The sequence below is a fragment of the Microcebus murinus genome, chromosome 1, assembly GCF_040939455.1.
Source record: "Microcebus murinus isolate Inina chromosome 1, M.murinus_Inina_mat1.0, whole genome shotgun sequence".
Classification (NCBI taxonomy): Eukaryota; Metazoa; Chordata; class Mammalia; order Primates; family Cheirogaleidae; genus Microcebus; species Microcebus murinus.
The window spans coordinates 144,911,484-144,933,550 of record NC_134104.1 but is presented as its reverse complement, the minus strand read 5'-3'; the positions used below and the strand labels follow the sequence as shown (position 1 = coordinate 144,933,550).

The following is a 22,067-nucleotide window of genomic DNA, read 5'->3' as shown; positions in this document are numbered from 1 at the left end:
GATAGTGGGTTTCCAATTAGCTTTAAAGTACTAAGTGTCTAAGTACCCCAGGACACTTGATTCCTCTACACCTTTCTGGTCTTACTCCCCCATGCACCTCAGGCCATCAGCGGAACTCTTCTCATCAGCACCCTCAATTCTCTGGATCCCGAGCCTCCCACACCAAATGCCTTCTCAGCTCCAAAGCTGACAAGGGGTTCAAGACCAGCCCGAGCAACATAGTGATACCTTGTCTCTATAAAAAAAATAAAAAATCAGCCAGGAATGATGGCGCATGCCTGTGGTCCCAGCTACTTGAGAGGCTGAGACAGAAGGATTGCTTGAGCCCAGGAATTTGAGGCTGCAGTGAGCTATGATGATGCCACAGCACTCACTCTAGCCTGGGCAACAAAGTGAGACCCTGTCTCAAAAAAAAAAAAATTTTTAAAGAAAAGGGGAAAAAAGATCTACGAGCAAGTAAATGACAGCACAGGTGGCCAATGTGGCCCTGCTACTATAAAACCTCCCTGGAATGGTATCAGAAGCTCCAAGAGAGCACAGGAGCATTGATTACCTTTAGGTGCAGAGCAAAATGGCACTGTGTCGCTGTAGTAATCTTCTGGGCCGATCAAATGATGTTTCTGTAGCAACTGGCTGTCTATACACCATCTGAAGACCGTCTTCACTACACAGAAGAGAAGGGGAGGACAAAGGTGTTTCAAGCCAGACTGGTGTGGAAGAACCCGCACCCCAACTTTCTTCATCCTCCACTCCTAAACTACCTAACAAAATCCCTTCTCAGAACCCCTCGAGAATGTTAACATTTAAAAAACTAATCAAGGCTGGGCGCGGTGGCTCACGCCTGTAATCCTAGCTCTCTGGGAGGCCGAGGCAGGCGGATTGCTCAAGGTCAGGAGCTCAAAACCAGCCTGAGCAAGAGAGAGACCCCGTCTCTACTATAAATAGAAAGAAAATAATTGGCCAACTGATATATATATAAAATTAGCCGAGCATGGTGGCGCATGCCTGTAGTCCCAGCTACTCAGGAGGCTGAGGCAGTAGGATAGCTTGAGTCCAGGAGTTTGAGGTTGCTGCGAGCTAGGCTGACGCCACGGCACTCACTCTAGCCTGGACAACAAAGCAAGACTCTGTCTCAAAAAAAACCAAAAACTAATCAGAAAGTATTTATCAGCCACTTAAAAGAGACCAACTTTTGGGCAAAGGTGTGTTGTGGTAATATTTCAGCTAAAATGTTGTTACTCACAGAGAGGCCTATAACAAAGTATAATTCAGAGAAATTATACCGTGTTTCCCTGAAAATAAGACATGGTCTTACATTTATTTTTCCTCAAGAAGACACCGTAGGGCTTATTTTCAGGGGATGTGTTATTTGTTTTAAGTACGGTACAACAATCTACATTTATTCAAATATAGTTAAGTCGTCTACTTCTGGGACATCATCATAACTCTCTGAACCCCGAATTCCATCCTGAATTTCTTGCGACTCTATTTCCTTTAGAACCATTGGCCCCAATCTCTCATGTCGAGCAATAGAGCTCTCATGGGGCAGATGAGAAGGGCTGCTCGTCTTCTTTACCGCTCTGCGACAAAATGCATGGGTTGTGCAGATACGCTGCGCAGCCACGCTCAACACTGGGTCTTATTTTTGGGGTAGAGCTTCTATTGCACAAATTGCTTAGAAATCCTGCTAGGGCTTATTTTATGGGTAGGTCTTATTTTCGGGAAACATGGTACGTCAGATTTGAAGAAATGGCCCCAATTCTTCACCCTGCTCTGTATCCAGGCGCTTTGCCATGTGATTTTGCAGTCCCTGCTGCTAGAGACAGAGTGCACTTCTTCGCCCCTTAACTTTGGCCATGTGACATGCTTTGGCCAATAAGACATTGGCAAAGTCTGGGATGTGCTTCCCAGCTGAGCTTTCCTCATTGTGCCTCTGCCACCCACTGTGGCAGGAGCTTCCCTGACCTTCATCGTGGACCCCAGCATGAACCCATGTGGAGCAGACCCAAGCCCAACCAACAGCAAGGAGCCACACCCCCTGGAGCCACGCCCAGCTGGAGCCACAGCCTGAAGCCAGCTCAGCCAGCCACGCCCAGTCAGATCAGCCAATCCCCACTGACCCGACCCACAGACGAGAGAGAGAGAGAGAGAGAGAGAGAGAGAGAGAGAGAGAGAGAGAGAGAGAGAGAGAGAGAGAGAGAGAGAGAGAATGAATCAATCTCATCTAACAGAGCGGGGGAAGTTAATCGTTAATGTCCATGGTTAATGAGTCCAGAAACAGCAGCAAAGACATATCGTTTATATGACATATAAATAACATTATTTATAGGTATCCAGAAAACTAGAAACGGCTACCTTTGGCAAGTGGACAGAGGTTGGGAGAGGTGAGGTGGAATATTTTTTTAAAAATAGACTATATTCTTTAGAGCAATTATAGGTTCACCAAGAAATTAAAAGGAAGGTACAGACACTTCCCATGTATCCCCTGTCCCCCCACACACAGGGCATCCCCCACTATCGAATCCCCCACCAGAGTGGTACATTGTTATAATCCATGAAACCACACTGGCTCATCATCACTGCCTAAAGTCCATGTCTTTTACTAGGGTTTCCTCTTGGTGCTGTACATTCTATGCATTTGGACAAATTTATAATGACATCTATAGGTAGAGGCTTTTTATGCTTCATTAGAAGTTCTTCTAAACCACTTGATTTTTAAAAACCATGTATATTTATTACTTTGATTAAAATTAAGAAATAAATAGGATAAATGGAAGACTTGGATGTTTTCGAACTTTGTTGCTTGTTCCATTAACCAACATTATCTGAAGATATAGCGCCTTTGAATGGTCTTTCCCTTTGGTGGTCCCCTATAACCAAGGGTGTAGATGAGACAAGTGAAGAATACATGTTCCCAGCATCATATATATTGAGGGTTTTGAGGTTTGGTCTAGTTACTGTAATAGTTGGGGTTCAATCAGGAAAACAGAAACCACTCTATGTATATCCAATGTAAAGGTTTTAATACAGGAGATTACAGAATGAGGGAGAGAAGGTCAGGGAAGCCTTCTGCTATAGTTTGGATATCTGTCCCACCAAACTTCATGTTGAAATTTGATCCCCAGTGTTGGAGGTGGGGCCTAACGGGAGGCAGTTTGGGTCATGGGAGTGGATCCCTCATGAATAAATTAATGCCCTCCCTGGGCTGTGTGTGAGTGAGTTCTCCCTCTAATAGCTCCCAGGAGACCCTGCCACCTCCACTCCCACTTTCATTTGCACTCTGGCCATGTGATCTCTGCCCACACTGGCTCCCCTGTGCCTTCTGCCAGGAGGGAAGCCACCTAAGGCTTTCACCAGAATCCCAGTCTTCCAGCCAGCAGAATCACGCGCCAAATCCATTTCTTGTCTTTATGAATTACCCAGCCTCAGGTATTCCTTTATAGCAACACAGACTTAAGAACACCATCATTAACGACTTCGGCCAGCAGCACTGAAGCAGGGGTTTCACCGTAAGTTATCTGGAAGCTGCTTCACAACTCACAGCCACTCAATCATCTGCTCCCTACTGCTTCTTGAGACTAAGCCTCCTTCCAAAACTCACCACGGGCCTCTCATCAGCTGACCTATCCTGGAACCACAGCGGGGAAGTGCTTTCTGAACAATGTAGTCCCTGTTCTCTCCCTGGCAGTGGAGACTTTAGCAGGGAGTAGCAGCAATGCCAAGTTGACACAATTTTCCAGCCCAGTTTTCAAGGACTTTGGTGATGGTCTATTTGAAATATCAAAAGATAAGTCTTCCATACAAAGGGAAAGGCCACATACCATTCTCTCCACAGTCTTCCACAGTCCTCCCCCAGGGTGTGGGTGGTTAGGTGCTGTGCCTGCAGAAGCCAGGGTTAGTTTATCAGACCTCAGGAAAATCTCTCTCCTCCTCAGGCCTGGCCATGTACCAGGTGTGCCTTGCAAAACCCTGCCTGGGCTTTCTGACTATCTTCTCCCATCTGGGGAGGGTGGGCTTCCTACACCGACCCCATGGCTCCTGAGCACAGCCCTGCGCGGTGTTGGCTGTTCCCCTCTCCAAACTGTAATTCGGACAAGCTGCCAGCAAGGGACAGGAATGAAAGCACAAGAAGTTCTGCAGAATTCTCATTTTCCTCCCTCTATCTGAGAATTGATGCACGTTCTCCACCTTGTAGCATTTTTATCAGTCAACAGAGAAAGATTGCCTCTGTGCCTCAAATAAGAAAAGTTTCTGGGGAATGTCCCCACTGCCAGTTAATCTTAGTCATAAAAGAGTCACCTTTCCCTGCTCTGAGAAACAGAGACCAGAGGGGTGTCCGTGGAGTTGAATTAGGGTCTCTATGCCTGCCACTTTTGAAATAAAAGAAAGACACATTACCAGAAGAAGGTTGAGAAACCAGGGCAGATAACGTCTGATTGTAACTTAATATTATTTTGGGTAAAAAATAAAATGAATGTCATTGAAAAACTCCTGACTGATGTTTGTCTCTTAGTTCTCCATGTTTTATTCCACTTTCATTTTTAAAAACCCACACAGTTAATTATTTAATCTCTCCTCATCTGTAGCTTAAAACAAAGGGGGGGGGGACAGTATCTGACTCCCAGGGCTCAGGGAACATCGGATAATCAATAAAGTCTCCTGCAAATTTGCTAACCATAATCTCTGCCAAAATCCACATTGTTATCTGGGCCACAGCTGAGGAGACCAGGCAGCTACGCTCTGCTGTGGTGGTGGTGGTGTTGGGGGGTGGGGTGGGGGGGAACGGACAGGAAGAGAGAGGATTTGTGCCTGGGAGTTCACTAAGGGGACCTGAGCCCCAGAGGTGCCAGGCCTCCCTAACGACAGGGCTTCTCCTGCTCAGGGCCACACCCTAAAGGAAGTCATCAACATCCCCTAAACACTGTGCCCAGTCAACAACTGCCTCCTTCCAATAAAAGAAAGAGAAGGGTTTTGACAGCAGACACACCCAAGCTCAAATCTAGGTCCCACCCCTTCCGGTGTGCAGCCTTGGGGATGTTATCTGATCATCTCTCTGCTCAGTTCCTGTGCCTATAAAACTGAAAGAAAACCTACCTCATTGGGTTTTAGGAAGGATTCAATGGGACAACTTGTGCAGAGCAGCTTAGCATATGGTCTCTAGCACGCGCCCATAATAGTAAAGTGCCTTTCTAAGGGACTGTATCTTCCACTTCTTCCTCCCTCTAGATCTTTCCCCCTAGGCTACACATGTGACAGGTCTCTTAAACACACTGTCCCTTCTGCCTACTTCACTGGAAATTGGAATTTTCAGGAATGCAAGAAGGCAGATCAAAGTCTCTGAGGGGCAGGGGAAGATAAAAGGAACCAGAGCTTCTTGGGAAAACGCCTGATTCCAGGTCTGAAGCCAGAAATATCCTAGATGAGGCTGGAACATCTCACCATTCCAGAAAGCAAGGAAGTTATCAAAGACAACTATCGTCAAAAGAGTCAGGAGTCAACCTGAAAAAGCTCACTGGTCAAAGATGAGCATCAATAAAGATAATAAATATAATCATAATATCCATGAGTTCATAATGATTGATACTAAAACAACCAAACAAATCTTATTAGTCATCTTTAGAAGATGCTAGAAGAAACAACTCATTATTTTAAAAACTGGCAAAATAAAGGGAAAGAATTAATCCTGCTCATACCTTGGGGTAATCAAATTCATTGCTGAAAAGTTTCTCTTTATATAAGTATTTCAGCTGATGAAAAAAGAATGATAGAATTATCATTACCATTAGCATTTCATGATCATTTATAACCTCTAATAAAATAAAAGGCTGCCAGCATCATGAAAAAGAGATAACCAGGTATCATGTACCCCTTGAAGAAAGCACACAGCACCACCTATGAAGTAGTCTTTCATCCCCTACCCCAGTTGGACCTAAACTTCATAAAGTCTTTAGAACTTATTACTGACTTACAGGAAAAAAAAAACTTACAGGAAAACTTATTACAGACTTAAGTTATGTTCCTTAATCATAGGAACAAGTTAAATCCATAGTCGCCAACCACTGGCTGCAGACTGGTACCAGGGTTAGGGACTGGTTCTCAGAGCTCCACCCTCTCCCCCAACACTCCCACCCCCATCCGTGGAAAAACTGTCTTCCATGAAACTTGGGGGGGGGGCACACACCAGGAGGCTTCACCTGTATTTACAGCTCCCCATCACAGACCGAGCTCTGACTCCCCCACCCCCATCTGTGGAAACATTATCTTCTATGAAACTGGTCCCTGGTACCAAAAAACTGGGGACTGCTGAGTTAAATGACACCCCAATGCTGACATCAGTAAAATCCACACTATGGACCAGTCTATAAGAAAAACAAACCAATTTCTTCGACAAATACATTCTAAAAAATATCACCATAGAGGTAGTTGATTAAGAGAGTTTTCAGGGAATGCAGGTGGTTTGATGATGGAGCCATGATACGGAACAAGACATTGGTGTAATCTGAGAATACCTCTCCACAAAAGACTAACCAATTGTGATTTAATTTGGAGGATTTAATACGAAGAACCCTGGAAGACTCCAACCTGCCCAGGTGATGGAGGTTAATACCACCTGTTACCACCTGTGCCTCCCCGATGTGCCACAGTGAGAGGAACAAAGAGTAATTTACGTGGCATGGTCTGAGTTTGGTCCCGGGGAAACATGACACCAACACATCCTGCAGAACAAAAGGCCTGTCAAGAGCTGTCAAGAACATGAAAGACAAGAAAAGGAATTGTTCCAAACAAACGAGTTAAAATAAGAGACGTGACAATGACTTCCTGGACAGGACCCTGGGCCAGAGAGGACAGAGCCACAGAGGGCTAGCTGGTGGTATTTGAGTGGGATGTGAAAGCTTCCAGAATCAAAATGGAGTCGCTAGTGCTAAAAACCCTGACCAGGGGATTTGGGGACGGCCGCTGTGAAGGGGTGGTTCTGATGACAAGAACTATCACGAAAGACTCTGCAAAACCCACAATCTTGCACAAAGATCATTGCAACCTTACACAAAAAAAATCTGCTCAGCAACTGCCTGTCCAACCTCACTCAGCCAAGGATGATTATCTCAAAAGAATTGTGCTATCTTTCTCATTTTTCCTTTAAAAACCTTTGTCTTCCTTTATCTCCCCGAATATGCACATAGTTTACAATGGCATGGTATTCCCATTGCATTGCCCATTCCCGAACAAATACCATTTTCTTTTAGAGAGCCTGCCTCTGTCTGTCATTTAGGTTGACAGCGATCTGTGGGTCGGAGGTTAGTGTTGCACTGATGCCGATTTCTTGGTTTGGAGGGTTGTATGCTGCTTATAGAGGAGTGTCCTTGGAGATACACACACTGGAGTGTTTTGTGGCAATGAAGCATCATGTCTGCAACTTGCTCTCCAAATGTTTGAAAAAGGACTGGAGAGTGGACAATGGAGCAAATACAATAAAGTATCAGCTGGGAAATCGGTGGCAGGCATATGGGAGTAACTTGATACACACCTGGAGGCAACTTGAGGAGGTCCTCGAGGACCTGTGATTGGGCCTGGGTCATGGCCCGCTCCTTCTCCGCCAGGGCCCGCGCCCGGGCCTGAATGATATGTCTCTCCAACATTTCAACCTCATCCAGCCGCTGCTTATAGAGCTCCCGAATCTGGCGGGTGAACGAGCAAATGCACAGAAATTCGGTGAGATTACACAGCTTTACTCAACCGCAGCGCAGCATCGGGGCTGCCAGCGAAGCACAGAAGAATAGCCAGAAAACTATCACAATCGTCTGGTCCAACCTACTACATGTGAAAGCTGAAACCAAACCCATAGAGGGAAATGACTTAAAGGCTTCATAGTAAGGTCAGTAACAGAGCCAAGCTTGGTACCCTGTGCCCTGGTCCCACAGTAGAAAGAGCTGCCAGTCAGGCTGGGCGCGGTGGCTCACGCCTGTAATCCTAGCACTCTGGGAGGCCGAGGCGGGAGGATCGCTCAAAGTCAGGAGTTCGAAACCGGCCTGAGCAAGAGCGAGACTCTGTCTCTACTAAAAAAATAGAAAGAAATTAGCTGGACAACTAAAAATATATAGAGAAAAAATTAGCCGGCCATGGTGTCGCATGCCTGTAGTCCCAGCTACTCGGGAGGCTGAGGCAGGGGGATTGCTTGAGCCCAGGAGTTTGAGGTTGTTGTGAGCTAGGCTGATGCCATGACTCTAGCCCGGGCAACAGAGTGAGACTCTGTCAAGAAAGGAGGAGAGAGGAGGAGAGGGGAGGGGAGGGGAGGGGAGAGGAGGAGAGGGGAGAGGAGAGGAGAGGAGAGGAGAGGAGAGGAGAGGAGAGGAGAGGAGAGGAGAGGAGAGGAGAGGAGAGGAGGGGAGGGGAGGGGAGGGGAGGGGAGGGGAGGGGAGGGGAGGGGAGGGGAGGAGAGGGGAGGGGAGAGAGAGGAGAGGAGAGGAGAGGAGAGGAGAGGAGAGGAGAGGAGAGGAGAGGAGAGGAGAGGAGAGGAGAGGAGAGGAGAGGAGAGGAGAGGAGAGGAGAGGAGAGGAAGAGCTGCCATTCAAACTGTGAAATACCTGGCCGGACTCCATGGCTCACGCCTGTAATCCTAGCACTCTGGGAGGCCGAGGCAGGTGGATTGCTCGAGGTCAGGAGTTCGAAACCAGCCTGAGCAAGAGCGAGACCCCCTCTCTACTATAAATAGAAAGAAATTAATTGGCTAACTAATACATATAGAAAAAAATCAGCCGGGCATGGTGGCACATGCCTGTAGTCCCAGCTACTCGGGAGGCTGAGGCAGGAGGATTGCTTGAGCCCAGGAGTTTGAGGTTGCTGTGAGCTAGGCTGACACAGCAACACTCTAGCCCGGGCAACAGAGTGAAAAGAAAGGAAGGCAGGCAGGCAGGGAGGGAGGGAGGGAGGGAGGGAGGCAGGAAGGCAAGGAAAGAAAGAAAGAAAGAAAGAAAGAAAGAAAGAAAGAAAGAAAGAAAGAAAGAAAGAAAGAAAGAAAGAAAGAAAGAAAGAAAGAAAGAAAGAAAGAGCTGCCATTCAAACTGTGAAATACCAAATACAAGTTAGCACACTACCTGTAGTGCCACCCAGATCCCCGTTCAAGGAAGGACTTGCTCCCTAGTTACAGGAGCGTAGTCAGCAGATAGTCCCTCAGAGTCTACATGAGCTGTTGGAAAGGGCTTGTCTCAGCCCATGTCCTTTCTGTAGCACCCACATCCTGTGACTGAGAGGAGCAGGACTATAAAGTCCTGGCCATTTTGACTCAAGAGAAATTTTCACAGGCACTACTTTCTCCAGAGCAACCTCCTGCGTATGCCGAGGTTTGCTGGGTGCCCGTCATGGTTCCACTTCTTCCATGGCGCAATCCTGCTCTTTCTCCCTTCCCTTAGTAGGTGTGAAATATAGTCTGTGACGTAATGTGAAATATAGTCTGAATTAGCTGGGTGCGGTGGCATGTGCCTGTAGTCCCAATTACTTGGGAGGCTGAGGCTGAGGCTGGGGCAGGAGGATCTCTTGAGCTCAGGAGTTTGAGGCCAGCCTGGGCAGCATAGTGAGACCTCCGTCTCTTGTAAAAATAAAAGGATGTGTAGGGGATGGTATTCTTTATTGTATTCCTAGAGCTGGTGGGACCTCAAAGATGTTTATTTAGTTGTTCTTTTAGTAAAGATTTATTGTATATTTACCATGTACATCTGGGGAGAGAAATGAATCAGATATGGTTTCTGCTCACAGGAGTTTACATTTTAACAGGAGGGAACTGCCAAGGATATAGATAAGTGGAATAGAGTCTTAAAAGTGCTATGATAGCATCTGAATGAGGATATAACGAAGGCTAAAAGGAGGTGGCTAAATCATCTTGGGACAAGGAAACACCTTTTTAGGAGACAGTGGCCTGGGACAGTTCCTTATATAGAAACTACCAAGCTTTGTGTCTTGTGCCTTGAGCTGATAATCCCTGCCCCAAATTCTTGGATGTAGGAATGAGTATCTTATCCAAATAAAAACAACAACAATACCAACTATCACTTACTGAGCACTTACCATGTTGTAAATGCTCAATTTTGTAAATGCTTTATAGTATTGACTCATTTAATCTACAAAACAGCCTATGGAATGGATATTTCTATTATTCCCGTTTTTTTTTGTTTGTTTGTTTTGTTTTTTTTTTGAGACAGAGTCACACTTCTGTTGCCCGGGCTAGAATGCCATGGCATTAGCTTAGCTCACAGCAACCTCAAACGCCTGGGCTCCAGCGATCCTCCTGCCTCAGCTTCCCGAGTAGCTGGGACCAGACATGCACCACCATGCCTGGCTAATTTTGTCTATATATTTTTATTTGGCCAATTAATTTCTTTCTATTTTTAGTAGAGATGGGGGTCTCGATCTTGCTCAGGCTGGTCTCAAACTCCTGACCTTGAGCGATCCTCTCGCCTTGGCCTCCCAGAGTGCTAGGTATCATTCCCATTTTATAGATGAGGAAACTGAGGCATAGAGTAGTAAGGATTGCCCAAGGTCAGACAGGTAGTATGTGGGGTCAGGGTTTGAACCCAGGAAGTATGGTTCTAGACCATTTGCTCTTAATCATTAGACTATACAGTACTTCTACAGGCAGAGCTGGGGAAGACCAGCAGCCACTGAGGCTGCCTCTGGGAGAACTCAATCAAGAGAGACACTCCGTAATGGATGGTAATTATGGCTCCTCTAGGGAGAATGAATTCTAGTCCTACACAGTCATATGACAGTGACATCCACAGACAAATGAGAAGAGAAGCAAAGAAGGGAAGAGAACAAAGAGAGAGAGAAATATAGTTACAAGAAGAATCACACAGGTGGAATGACAGGTGCCTGCTCTTTTCAAAATTTTTTTGTAGTAACAAAATTAATTCACATGCATTGCAAAAGTTCAGACAATATAGAAGTATGCAAAGAAAATTTTAAATGCAGGGCTGGGTGCAGTAGCTCACGCCTGTAATCCTAGCACTCTGGGAGACCGAGGTGGGTGGATCTTTTGAGCTGAGGAGTTCAAGACCAGCCTGAGCAAGAGCAAGACTCTGTCTCTACTAAAAAAATAGAAAGAAATTAGCTGGACAACTAAAAATATATAGAAAAAATTAGCCAGGCATGGTGGTGCATGCCTGTAGTCCCAGCTACTCGGAAGGCTGAGGCAGTAGGATTGCTTGAGCCCAGGAGTTTGAGGTTGCTGTGAGCTAGGCTGATGCCATGGCACTCTAGCCCAGGAGTCTGCAACAGAGTGAGACTCTGTCTTAAAAAAAAAAAAAAAAATTTAAATGCCCCCTAAGAGCATTGTTCACATATTGATAGAAAACTTTGCAGCTTTTTTTCCATGCATATATATAGCATCATAATAAATGGGATTATCATAACATTGTTCTATGACTCTTTTGCTAAATTAATAAATGGCAGTTGGTTGTGGTGGCTCACACCTATAAAACCAGCAACTTTGGAGGCTGAGGCAGGAGAAGTGCTTGAGGCCAGGAGTTCAAGACCAGCCTGGGCAACATAGTGAAAATGTGTCTCTACAAAATTAAAAAAAAAAAAAAAAATTAGCCAGACATGGTGGCACTCCTCTGCAGTTTTAGCTACTCAGGAGGCTGTGGCAGGAGGATCACTTTAGCCCAGGAGTTCGAGGCTGGAGTGGGCTATGATCACACCACTGTACTCCAGCCTGGAGTCTCTAAAATAATAAATAAAAAATAAACAGCAGGCAATAATATAGGTATAATTCATTCTTTTTAACAACTCTATAGTAGTTCACTGTGGCTATATCATAATTGATAAAGTCAATGTATCTTTGCATATTTGTATTTCTACAGGATCACTCTTTAAGCTTTTCTGCATTCTGAAATTTTTGTAATGAACATGTATTACCTTTATCTTCGAAGAGATTCAAAGCTTTCCCCCCCCCCCCAGAAATAGGGATCACTCTTTGGCAGTTCAGACCCTGGTATAGTGGCTACTCATGGAAGAGATATTAAGGAGGTTGAATCTAATGAACTGGGTGACTTGTCATGGAGTTTATAGGTTTATAATGCTTCCCATATTCTGGCTCATGTGAATGACAGGATTGTGAGTCAGAAGTTCAAGGGCAAGGTCTGGCTTAGGTAGGCTGAAATCTTGGCAGAGTGTATGTGGTAGCCCAGGAAGAACAGAGCAGAGAGTACCAGCTACAGACCCTGGCTGGATTTCAAGAAGCCTAAAATCCATGGAGAGGGTGAGACTGGTCTCATCAGTATCTCACATATTATACAGATACTAATTTTGTTAATATCTATTTATCCCAGTTAGATTGTAAGCTACAGAGGACAGGTTGTGTGTGTGAGCTGCACACTTGCATTTTATTCATTGCTGCCTTCCCACTGCCCAGAACAGAATACAGCACATAGTAGACGCTCTATAAATGTGTTAAATGAATGAATATGCTGGGTGAGATGCATGTCACTTATGGGGCATGTAGAGGATAGAATGGAGTGGAGAAGAAAACAGAATATCTGGGAGGCAGGAGGCACACAGGATAAGTGGTTGGGAAGGAGTGCTCTCAAGTTTAAGGGAGGCCGGGCGAGGTGGCTCACGCCTGTAATCCTAGCACTCTGGGAGGCCCAGACGGGCGGATTGCTCGAGGTCAGGAGTTCGAAATCAGCCTGAGCAAGAGCGAGACCCCATCTCTACTATAAATAGAAAGAAATTAATTGGCCAACTAATATATATAGAAAAAATTAGCCGGGCATGGTGGTGCATGTCTGTAGTCCCAGCTACTCGGGAGGCTGAGGCAGTAGGATCGCTTGAGCCCAGGAGATTGAGGTTGCTGTGAGCTAGGCTGATGCCACGGCACTCACTCTAGCCTGGGCAACAAAGTGAGACTCTATCTCTAAATAAATAAATAAGTAAATAAATAAATAAAAAAGTTTAAGGGAGGCAACAGCAATCTGGCCAGCAGAGGCAGACTCAGCACAGAGGACCCAAGTCATCTGGTTTCCTCCATGTACAGAGGAGGAAGCAGAGCTGCTGTTCAGAGATTGCTCATGCTTCCTAAAATCTGGGCACGAATGTCTCAGTCGAGATTGTGGTTTGTGGGTTTGTGATACAAAGGCACCCCAAAAAGGGATGCCTTTTCGCTTTATCCCCTCCAGAGAACAACGATTCAGCTGTCTGCCCCAGCTGTTTCATTCATATATGCAATCTATAATGCACGTATGTGTGCAGAGAACTATATATATAGACAGGTGCTACAGATATGTGTGTGTATATAGTGTCCTTCTGCTAGAACGTGGATCCGCTGGAGCATGAACTTGATCTGCTCTTTCCCAGCTGCATCCCCAGAGCCTGGGACAGCGCCCGGCCCTCGGCAGATGCTGGCACGTGCGGGGTCCTGCAGGCGCCTCCTCGGGTCCCCTGCAACGTCCGCAGCGCGGGGCGCCGCCGGGGCCGCGTTACCTGCCGCAGTTCCTCCACGAACTCCTCGTGGCGAGCATTCTCGCTGCCGCGGGCCTTGATCAGGCTTGTGCTCACGTCCTCGCCGATCACCTCGACCGAGTACAAGTTGCGGAAGACGGCGGTGAGCAAGTGCGAAATTTCTTGGGTCCGCAGCGAAGAGGGGCGCAGGCGGAGCAGCTGCGGCTCGGGGAGCGGCGCGAGCGCGAGCTCCGAGCGGCGGCGGCGGCGCCTGGGCGCGAAGCTATAGTGGAAGCCATCGGAGTAGGCGCGGGAGGACAGCCGGGTGGACTTCCGGCTGGGCCTGCTGGAGCTGATGGACCACGCTAGACTCGAGGTCGGCGCCCACGATATCTCCGGGTAGTCGTAGACCCAGTACTCGGTGGACCCCAGCTCTTTAGCGCTCCTGGTCTCCATGGCAACTGAGACGCCTCTCGCTCCCTGGCGCAGTTCTGCTTCCGGTCGAGCCCCGCCCCTTCCGGCAGGCCCTCCTCTTGGTCGCGTCATCGGTGTCGTCGCACACATTCGCATCGTCGGCGTCGCAGTTCTCGAGTTGAGCTTACTGAAGTGCGGGGCGCCGATGGAGGAGGTTAATTGACACAGCCAGGCCAGTCTGATTACAGATCCTTCTGCCTGGGTACCTGCTTTCATCCATCCATTCTTTGATTGGTTCAGCAATTGTTCACTCATTTAGTATTTATTGTATAGAGATTGTGTCTCACGTGTGTGGTGCTGGGAGCTGAAGATACCAAAGGAAGTAAGATGCGGCTTCTGCCCTCTGGGAGCACACAGTAGTGTGTGTGTGTGTGAGAGAGAGAGAGAGAGAGAAAGTATGGTGGGTGGGGAGAACAGTAAAACAACTGCAGTTTAGCGGGTTAAGGCCAAGGTAGAGATAAATGTTGGTTGTCATGAAACCACAGAACTTAGTCTGCAGGGCGAGCCGAGACTTCTTGGAACAAGTGAAGACCAAGCAGAGATTAAAAAGAATGAGTAGACTCAGTATCATTAGTCACTGGGGAAGTGGAAATTCAAACCACAATGCTACACCATTATGCACTTAATAGAATGGCAAAAAAAATAAAATAACTTACTTGAATAAATAAAGGCACCGAGCAACTGCGGATGAGAATGTGGAGCAACTGGAATTCTCATGTATTGTGAATGGAAATACAAACTAGTACAGCAACTCTGGAAAACAGTTTGGCAGTTTCTTATAAAGTGACACATAACAGCAGTGCCACTCCTAGGTATTTCCCAAAAGGAAATGAAAACTTTTTGTGTGCACACAAAACCTTGTACACAGATGTTTATGGTAGCTTTATTCCTAATTGCCAAAAGCTGGGGAAAACTCCAATGTCTTATCCACTGGTGAATGGATAAATTGTAGTACATCTATACAATAGGATACTACTCAGCATTAAAAAGGAAATAGACTGCTGATACACACAACAGCATAGATGAATGAATCTCAGATGCATTATGCTCGGTAAAAGAAACCAGTCCCCAAAATCCACATGCATGCTGAATGATTCTGTTTATAGGACATTGGAGAAAATGCAAAACAGAAAACAGCTAAGTGGTTGCCAGAAGCTGGGGGTGGGAGCTAGGGTAGGATACAAAGGGGCATGAGAGATTAGGGGGATGATGGAATTATTCTATATCTTGATTGTGATGATGGTCACACAACTATATGGATTTGTCAAACCTCACAGGACTGAACATGGTAATGGATGAATTTTACTCTATGTAAATTATACCTCAGTATTTGTTTTTTTAAGTTACGAAAAAAGAATGAGTAGGAGTAAGCCAGGGAAGAAGGAAAAAGGGCACACCCTGCAAGGGACCCAGGTGTGCAAAAGCTGGGAGAGAATACCACATGCAAGAGGGACTGAAAGAAATTCAGGAATGGCTGTGACATTTTCTCAGGACCTCTTGAGGCCATGTGCTCCAGGCTGGTCACACACATTTGGCTTAGAAGAAACCTCTTTAAATTATTTTTTTTAATGAAAGGAATGGAACTTAAAGAGTGTGAGGACAGAATTTTGAAACTGATAGGTAAAAGCCAGGGCATAAACGGGTTTGTAGGTCACATTAAGGAATTTTGTCTTTATTCTGAGGACAGTAGGAGGGCCATCGAGGGTCTTAAGCTGGGGCATGCCATAGTTAGCTTTGTTTTACTGACATTGCTACTGTTGCTGTGAGAATGGATGAGAGTCAGGAGGCACCAGGTCAATTAGGAAATGAGTGCAGAGGTTAGGAAAGAGGGAAGGGAGCTTGGGTGAGAGGGAAATAGGTTGGAGGTACATCTAAAAGGTAGAATTGACAAGACGTGCTGGTGGATAATGGGAGGTAAAAAAGGGGCCAAGAATGACTTCCAAGTATCCTGTGTGTGCAGGCACATGGGTGATCATACCATCCACTGAGACGGGAAGAGGACTGCAGTTGTCTGGGGTGGCAGCTTGACATCACCATCGGCACACCATGGCTTCAAGACACAGCTAGCCACTCTCTACTCTGGGGGGAGTTTGTTTGCCTTACAGCCTGAAGACCATTCCTGAGATGAGTCCCAGGATGCTTGCCCACAGACCTGGGCCACTTCCACTTCTCTTGGTTGGGCCTGGCTCCCTCATCTGTCCTTTCCAGTACCTTTTCTGTCCTGAGAACTGGGAAGCCAGGGACCCTGCCCTGGACTGTGTGTTTGAGGGGACCCTGCCCTGGCTCTCCTCCAGCTGTGCCCTTCCCCACAGAGTAAGGAGGCCACAGGGCCAAGGTGATGTGCTCTGTGCTTTCCCTCGAGGTACCTGGGACTCCAAAAGTATTTGCCCAAATATCCTGAGTCCATTTCCAGGGCCTGTGCAGGCTCTTCTTTAACTTCCCCCCTCCCCCACGGTGATTGGTGTGGGCAGGAAGGGATAGCTTTGGTGGGGGAAGGGGACAGGATTGGAGGGAGCTTGGGCAAAGGGGTCATTTGTCCAATTTTTCACATGTATGTGAGGCCCCCGATGGTACAGGAAGGAGCTGTGGGTAGGAAGAGAAGTGGAACTGTCTGGGGGGACTCCACTGCTCTCACGTTAGGTGGTCTTGTCGGTTAGGAGCAGTCCCACTCATGGAGGCTCCCTGGCTACCGTCCCTGTCCTAGGGAAGGACAAGACAATGGATTCTTGCCATTACTTTTGGTTCCTCTATCCTGCCTCCAGACAGCCTCAGAGACAGTCACAGGGAGTCTGAGCAGCTGGGGAGAGGCCCCTCCTGCCTTTGAGTGCCCCTTCCACTCAGCTGGCACTTGTCCAGGCCAAGGTTACCAGCAACCTTCCAGTCCCTCCAGAGGCAATGGCCACCTATCAGTCCTCCTCTTCTTCGAGCTCTCAGCAGCATCTGCTGCTGCAGCCCATTCCCATCTGATGCACACTCTCTTCCTTGCTCTCCCCCTTCTTCTGTGCACCCCTATCTCCACCCTCATGTCCTTCCTCTGTCACTATCTCTCTGCCTGATAAACTGGATTCATCCCTGGTTCCACCGAGCCCGGCATTCAATTTCTGTTTGCTCTCTGGCTAGCTGAATAAATGAATGTCTCCGACCCTGCACCAGTAACAAAGGGCTCAGGTCACCTTTGGACCCACACTGCAGCTCCCTTCCCATGGGGACTTCATCAGCACAAATGGAATTCCTTGTGAGCTGCCTTCTTCATTTTATAACCGGTTCTACTGACCACAATTTTTGTTTGTTTTTTTAATCTCTGGGTTCCCACATACATTTTTGGCCTTTAAAAAATTATGTTACTTTTAGGCCGGGCGCTGTGGCTCACGCCTGTAATCCTAGCTCTTAGGAGGCCGAGGCGGGCGGATTGCTCAAGGTCAGGAGTTCAAAACCAGCCTGAGCAAGAGCGAGACCCGTCTCTACTATAAATAGAAAGAAATTAATTGGCCAACTGATATATATATAAAAAAATTAGCCGGGCATGGTGGCGCATGCCTGTAGTCCCAGCTACTCGGGAGGCTGAGGCAGGAGGATTGCTTGAGCCCAGGAGTTTGAGGTTGCTGTGAGCTAGGCTGACGCCACGGCACTCACTCTAGCCTGGGCAACAAAGCGAGACTCTGTCTCAAAAAAAAAAAAAAAAAAATTATGTTACTTTTAAAAGGCAGTCTATAAAAAAGACATCTGCACTAGAATGTTTATAGCAACACAATTCACAATTGCAAAGATGTGGAAACAACCCAAGTGCCCATCAATATATGAGTGGATTAATAAAATGTGGTATATGTATACCATGGAGTTCTACTCAGCCACAAAAAACAATGGTGATCTAGCACCTTTTGTATTATCCTGGATAGAGCTGGAACCCATTCTACTAAGTGAAGTATCCCAAGAATGGAAAAACAAGCACCACATGTACTCACCATCAAATTGGTATTAACTGATCAACACTTAGGTGCACATATAGTAATAACATTCATCGGGTGTTGGGCAGGTGGGAGGGGGGTGGAGGGGATGGGTATATTCACACCTAATGGGGGCAGTGTGCACTGTCTGGGGGATGGACACACTTGAAGCTCTGACTCGAGTGGGGCCAGGGCAATATATGTAACCTAAACATTTGTACCCCTGTAATATGCTGAAATAAAAAATAATAACAAAAAAATTTTACTTTTAAATTTCAAAAATTCTATATCATTATGGTAAAACATAATGATAAAGTACATAAAGAATAAAGTACATAAAGAATAAAAAGTGTTCTTTCAATCCTTCCCCCCAGATTATCAGATTATTTCTGTATACTTCCAGCTACTTTTCATGTCTGCACAAACACCAATATCTATAACACCATTGTTTTAATTTTTAAAAAACACAAATGAAATCATGTTATACATTGACACTGTCCTGCCGTTTGCTTTTTTCACTTATTACATTCTATAGCAACTCATGGAGGACTACTTTTTTCTTTTTTTCTACTATAAATAGTGCCATTATGAGCAGCCTGTTCACATCTCCCTCCTAAACTCCAGACCTGTACAGCCATCGTGTGCTTGACATCTTACCTTGGATGTCTGGAGGGACCTCAAACTTAATGTGTCCAAAACAGAGAGCTGGCACCTCCTCACCTTCCCCATTTCAGTTCATGGGTGCTTTGTCCTTCCAGGTGTGTAGGCCTCAGATTTGGAGCCCTCCTTGACTCCTCTCTTCTCGCAGCCCCTGCCAGTAAGTCCTGTGGGCTCTACCTTCAGAAAGGATGTGGAGTCCTCCCACTCTTCCCGACCTCCAATCTTAGCACTGAGGTCTGAGCCACCATCCACTCCCGCCTCAATTATTTATCTCAAGAGTCTCCTCCCTGGGCTCCCTGCTTCGGCCCTGTCCCTCCATGGCAACTTCTTCCACTGGCCAGAGGGTTTTGCTAAATCATGAGTCGGATCATCTCCCTCCTCAGCCTGAAGCTTTCCAAACGCTCCCCATTTCTCCCAGAGTGAAAGTGGAAGGCCCTGTAAGGCCCCACAGGAATCTGGTCCCTGTTACCTCCCAGTCTTCTCCCATTACCACTCCCCCTCGCTCTCTAAGGCCCAGCCACCCTGGCCTCCTTGCTCTTCCTCTGGCTTAGTGGACCCGCTCCTGCCTCAGGGTCTTGGAACTGCCTGCTCCCTGTGCCTGGAATCCTTTGCCCTAGAAATCTCTAAATGGGTCACTCCCCAGTCTTTGTTCACATGTCACCTTCCCCATAAAATCCAGTTTGATTACCCTACTTTTAAAGTTTAACTCTGTCCCATTCCTGAACTCTCTTATCCTACTTTTTTCCATTTCCTTATCACCTTCTAATATACTACACAATTCACTTCTTATGTTCATGATAGTTGTCTTTTCTTTCTCTTACTATTTAAGCTCCAGGAGGGTAGGATTTTTGGTGTGTTTTGTTCACTGATGATTCCCAAGGCTCTAGAACAGTGCCCGGTACACAGTAGCTGCTCAATAAATACTTGTGGTGTATAAGTGAAATAGCAGAACGGTTTTCGAATGGAGGTTTCAGTGTCTTCTTCAGTTCACACACTCCTTAAGCATGCCTCCTCCCTCGGGTGGGTCTGCCTGCACCTCCTCCCTCAGCTAAGGGTCTGAGGACAATTCTCCTGACTGTTCCCCGCACCAAGCACTACACTCTGCCTATGGGGTGGAGGTGAGCATAGGGATTAGCCTGCAGGGAAACAAACAAGTTACATTCACAAATGAATATACACTGAAATCCCACAAAGATAAGTATGGGAAAAGTAGCCCCAAATAATCCTATACTGTCCTGGGACTACTGACAGGCACTGCAACCTTGTGGTCCATCACAGCATTCTGGATCCCTGCACGGTCAGGGCCTGAGGACCTGACCCTGGGGGACCGGGGGACCCCCGCTTCGCCATAGCTGCTCCCTTGATTGGACACCCTTCACCTTTCCTCCTGACGCGTCTGGACTTGGGAACAGGACCCTTTGGAGGAAACCCAGATGGCGTTTTCCAGCCCTTGAAGGCAGCAGGGGCGTGGCCTTAGAACAAGAGCTTCTTGCTGAGCTCTGTGGCCACCAGGATCTGTCGAGGAGCCCAGACAGGGCATGGCTGTGGGAAGATGGGATTCCAGCTCGTGTTCTTCTAGAGGGTACTTATTTGTTCCCTGTACTTGACATCCATTATTTCAGCCAATTCCAAGGATGATTATAGCTCCCGATTACAGGGCTCCAGATAGGCGAAGTGACTTGTTCAAAGTCTCACAGGAAAGTGCAGAGTCAAGATTTAAGCAGCCCCTTCATCCCGGTGTCTTGCTGGGGACAGGGGCGCTAAAGACAGGGAGGGGGCAGAAGAAACCCGACCCACCTCACCTACCCGGGCTTGTGTAGGTTTGAGTTTCATGGGGGAGGGGTTAGGCAGGCCCAGCCCTGAGGCACACCTGGAGCCTGAGCATCCTGAAAGTTGGCATTCTTGAGTTGATAATCCCCCCTCCACAGGCGTCCAGAGAGGGTGGTGGTGGAGGGGCCATGGATAGTGACTTGAGGCAGGTGTGGCAGTAACACTATGCCTCTCTCCCCTGTCTCCAGGCATCCCAGAAGCACCACTGGAGACTAGGGATGGCTGTGTAGGGTTGGTGAGACGCCTGACACTCCACTGTTGCAGAACTAGTCTTTGGGCATGTGTGGGCCCTTTGCACACCCAAACTAAGCCCGACGCGGAGCCCTGTGAGTCACAGGATCTCAGGGCATCTTGCAGAGGCATCTGAGAACTGGTCTGTGAGGAGGGTGATTTAGGCACCTGGCCAGGGCTGGGCCCACAGAGGGCCCCGGAATTGAGGGCAGGCGGGCAGGATCCAGCAACTTTGTGGTTGAGTATGAAGCCTCTTGCTGTGCCTCCCCTGGCCCCTCCATATACAGATGCGCAGTCCTTCCGCGCAGGCATGCGCCCAGCAGAAACAAGCAGAGTACCTCCCAGCTTGTGCGAGAGAGGAGGGGCAGGCAGCCGGGGAGGAGAGGAGAGGACTGGAGTGAGGGCTGACCCACAGGTCAGAGCAGCCGCCAGGTTTCTCTGAGCAGGGCTGGGCCCAGCCCTTGTTTCTGGCAGAACTCAGCGGTATGTGCCAGCTCTGAGTCAGCTGTGTCCATCCTGCTCAAGAATGTCGGGCCAGGGAGGGAGGCTGCAGCTCCTGTGTCTGCGGCAGAGGCCAGAGGAGGGCTTGTGTGAGGTGGGTTTGGGCTGTGCAAAGGAAGAGCCTGGCGGGGCCCCTATCATGACACCTGGGGCAGAGGGAGAGGCCAAGAGCCCAGATAATGCCCTGGTTTGGGGCTTGGGGCTCAGAGCTGGGAGATGACGTGAATAAATAGAGGTGATGATTGAGATGAAGCTATTTCAACTACTGGTGCCAGAATTTCATTGTGGCTCTGCCCAGGAAGAGGGGCCGGGCTTGAGGAGGTCTGGCTTGCCAAGAAGAGGGGCTTGCAGGTCCCAGGGGTGTCAGAGGCACAGGTGGTAGGCTGCAAGGCCTGAGGAGGCCCCTCAGGGGGCAGAGAAGGGAACCCCTCATCCTCCCCACCCCCAGGCTGGGGGTCCAAAGTCAGGCCTGCCAGTGTGGACTTGCCCATTCCTCAACAAACACAGAGTGTGACCCTGAGTGGAAGGGAAACCAAGGAGGGCTCTGACAGGCCTGCCTGGTCTCCAGGCCTGAGGACAGGACTGGAGCTGAGTGCCAGGTAAAGGGCAAGGCCTCTCTGTGTAGCAGGGGGCATGCAGAACGGCGATCTCCAAAGCCCCAAAGTCCTGACCCACCCTTAGAACATAAAGACTGCTCTCCCCCTGTTTCACACCGTTCACTCAAGGCCTCCTAGGCCTGGTGGGGCCCAGGAGAGGAGGGGTTGGGACGAGCCAGGTTTCCTCCTCCATGAGGGGTCCAACTATCTTCTGCCAGACTCTCCCATTGGCTTTCTCAGCCCAGGAGGCCTGGGGGGGCTTTACTGGGGGCCTAGCACCCCCCCATCCTGAGAGGTCCTCAGGGGGCTCCCCCACGCCCAGAACCCGGTTCTCCCAACCAGTGCCAGGCAGCAGGATCTGCAGACCTTCCCTGGTGCAGTAGGGAGTGGGGAGTCTTCTGGG

At 47.9% G+C, this 22,067-nt stretch overlaps 1 protein-coding gene across 1 annotated transcript in view; it reads right to left on the bottom strand.

Moving 5' to 3' along the window:
* DLEC1 (DLEC1 cilia and flagella associated protein) overlaps nt 1-14,078 on the bottom strand; it is a 75,371-nt gene extending 61,293 nt beyond the window's left edge. The window contains exons 1-3 of the mRNA XM_020285457.2: nt 13,471-14,078; nt 7,526-7,676; nt 554-664 (exon numbers count right to left, since the gene is read on the bottom strand). Coding sequence (XP_020141046.2) covers nt 554-664; nt 7,526-7,676; nt 13,471-13,998 — 790 coding nt within the window. The 5' untranslated portion in view covers nt 13,999-14,078. The remainder of the gene's footprint in view (nt 1-553; nt 665-7,525; nt 7,677-13,470) is intronic.
* Between the last annotated feature and the right edge of the window lie 7,989 nt (nt 14,079-22,067).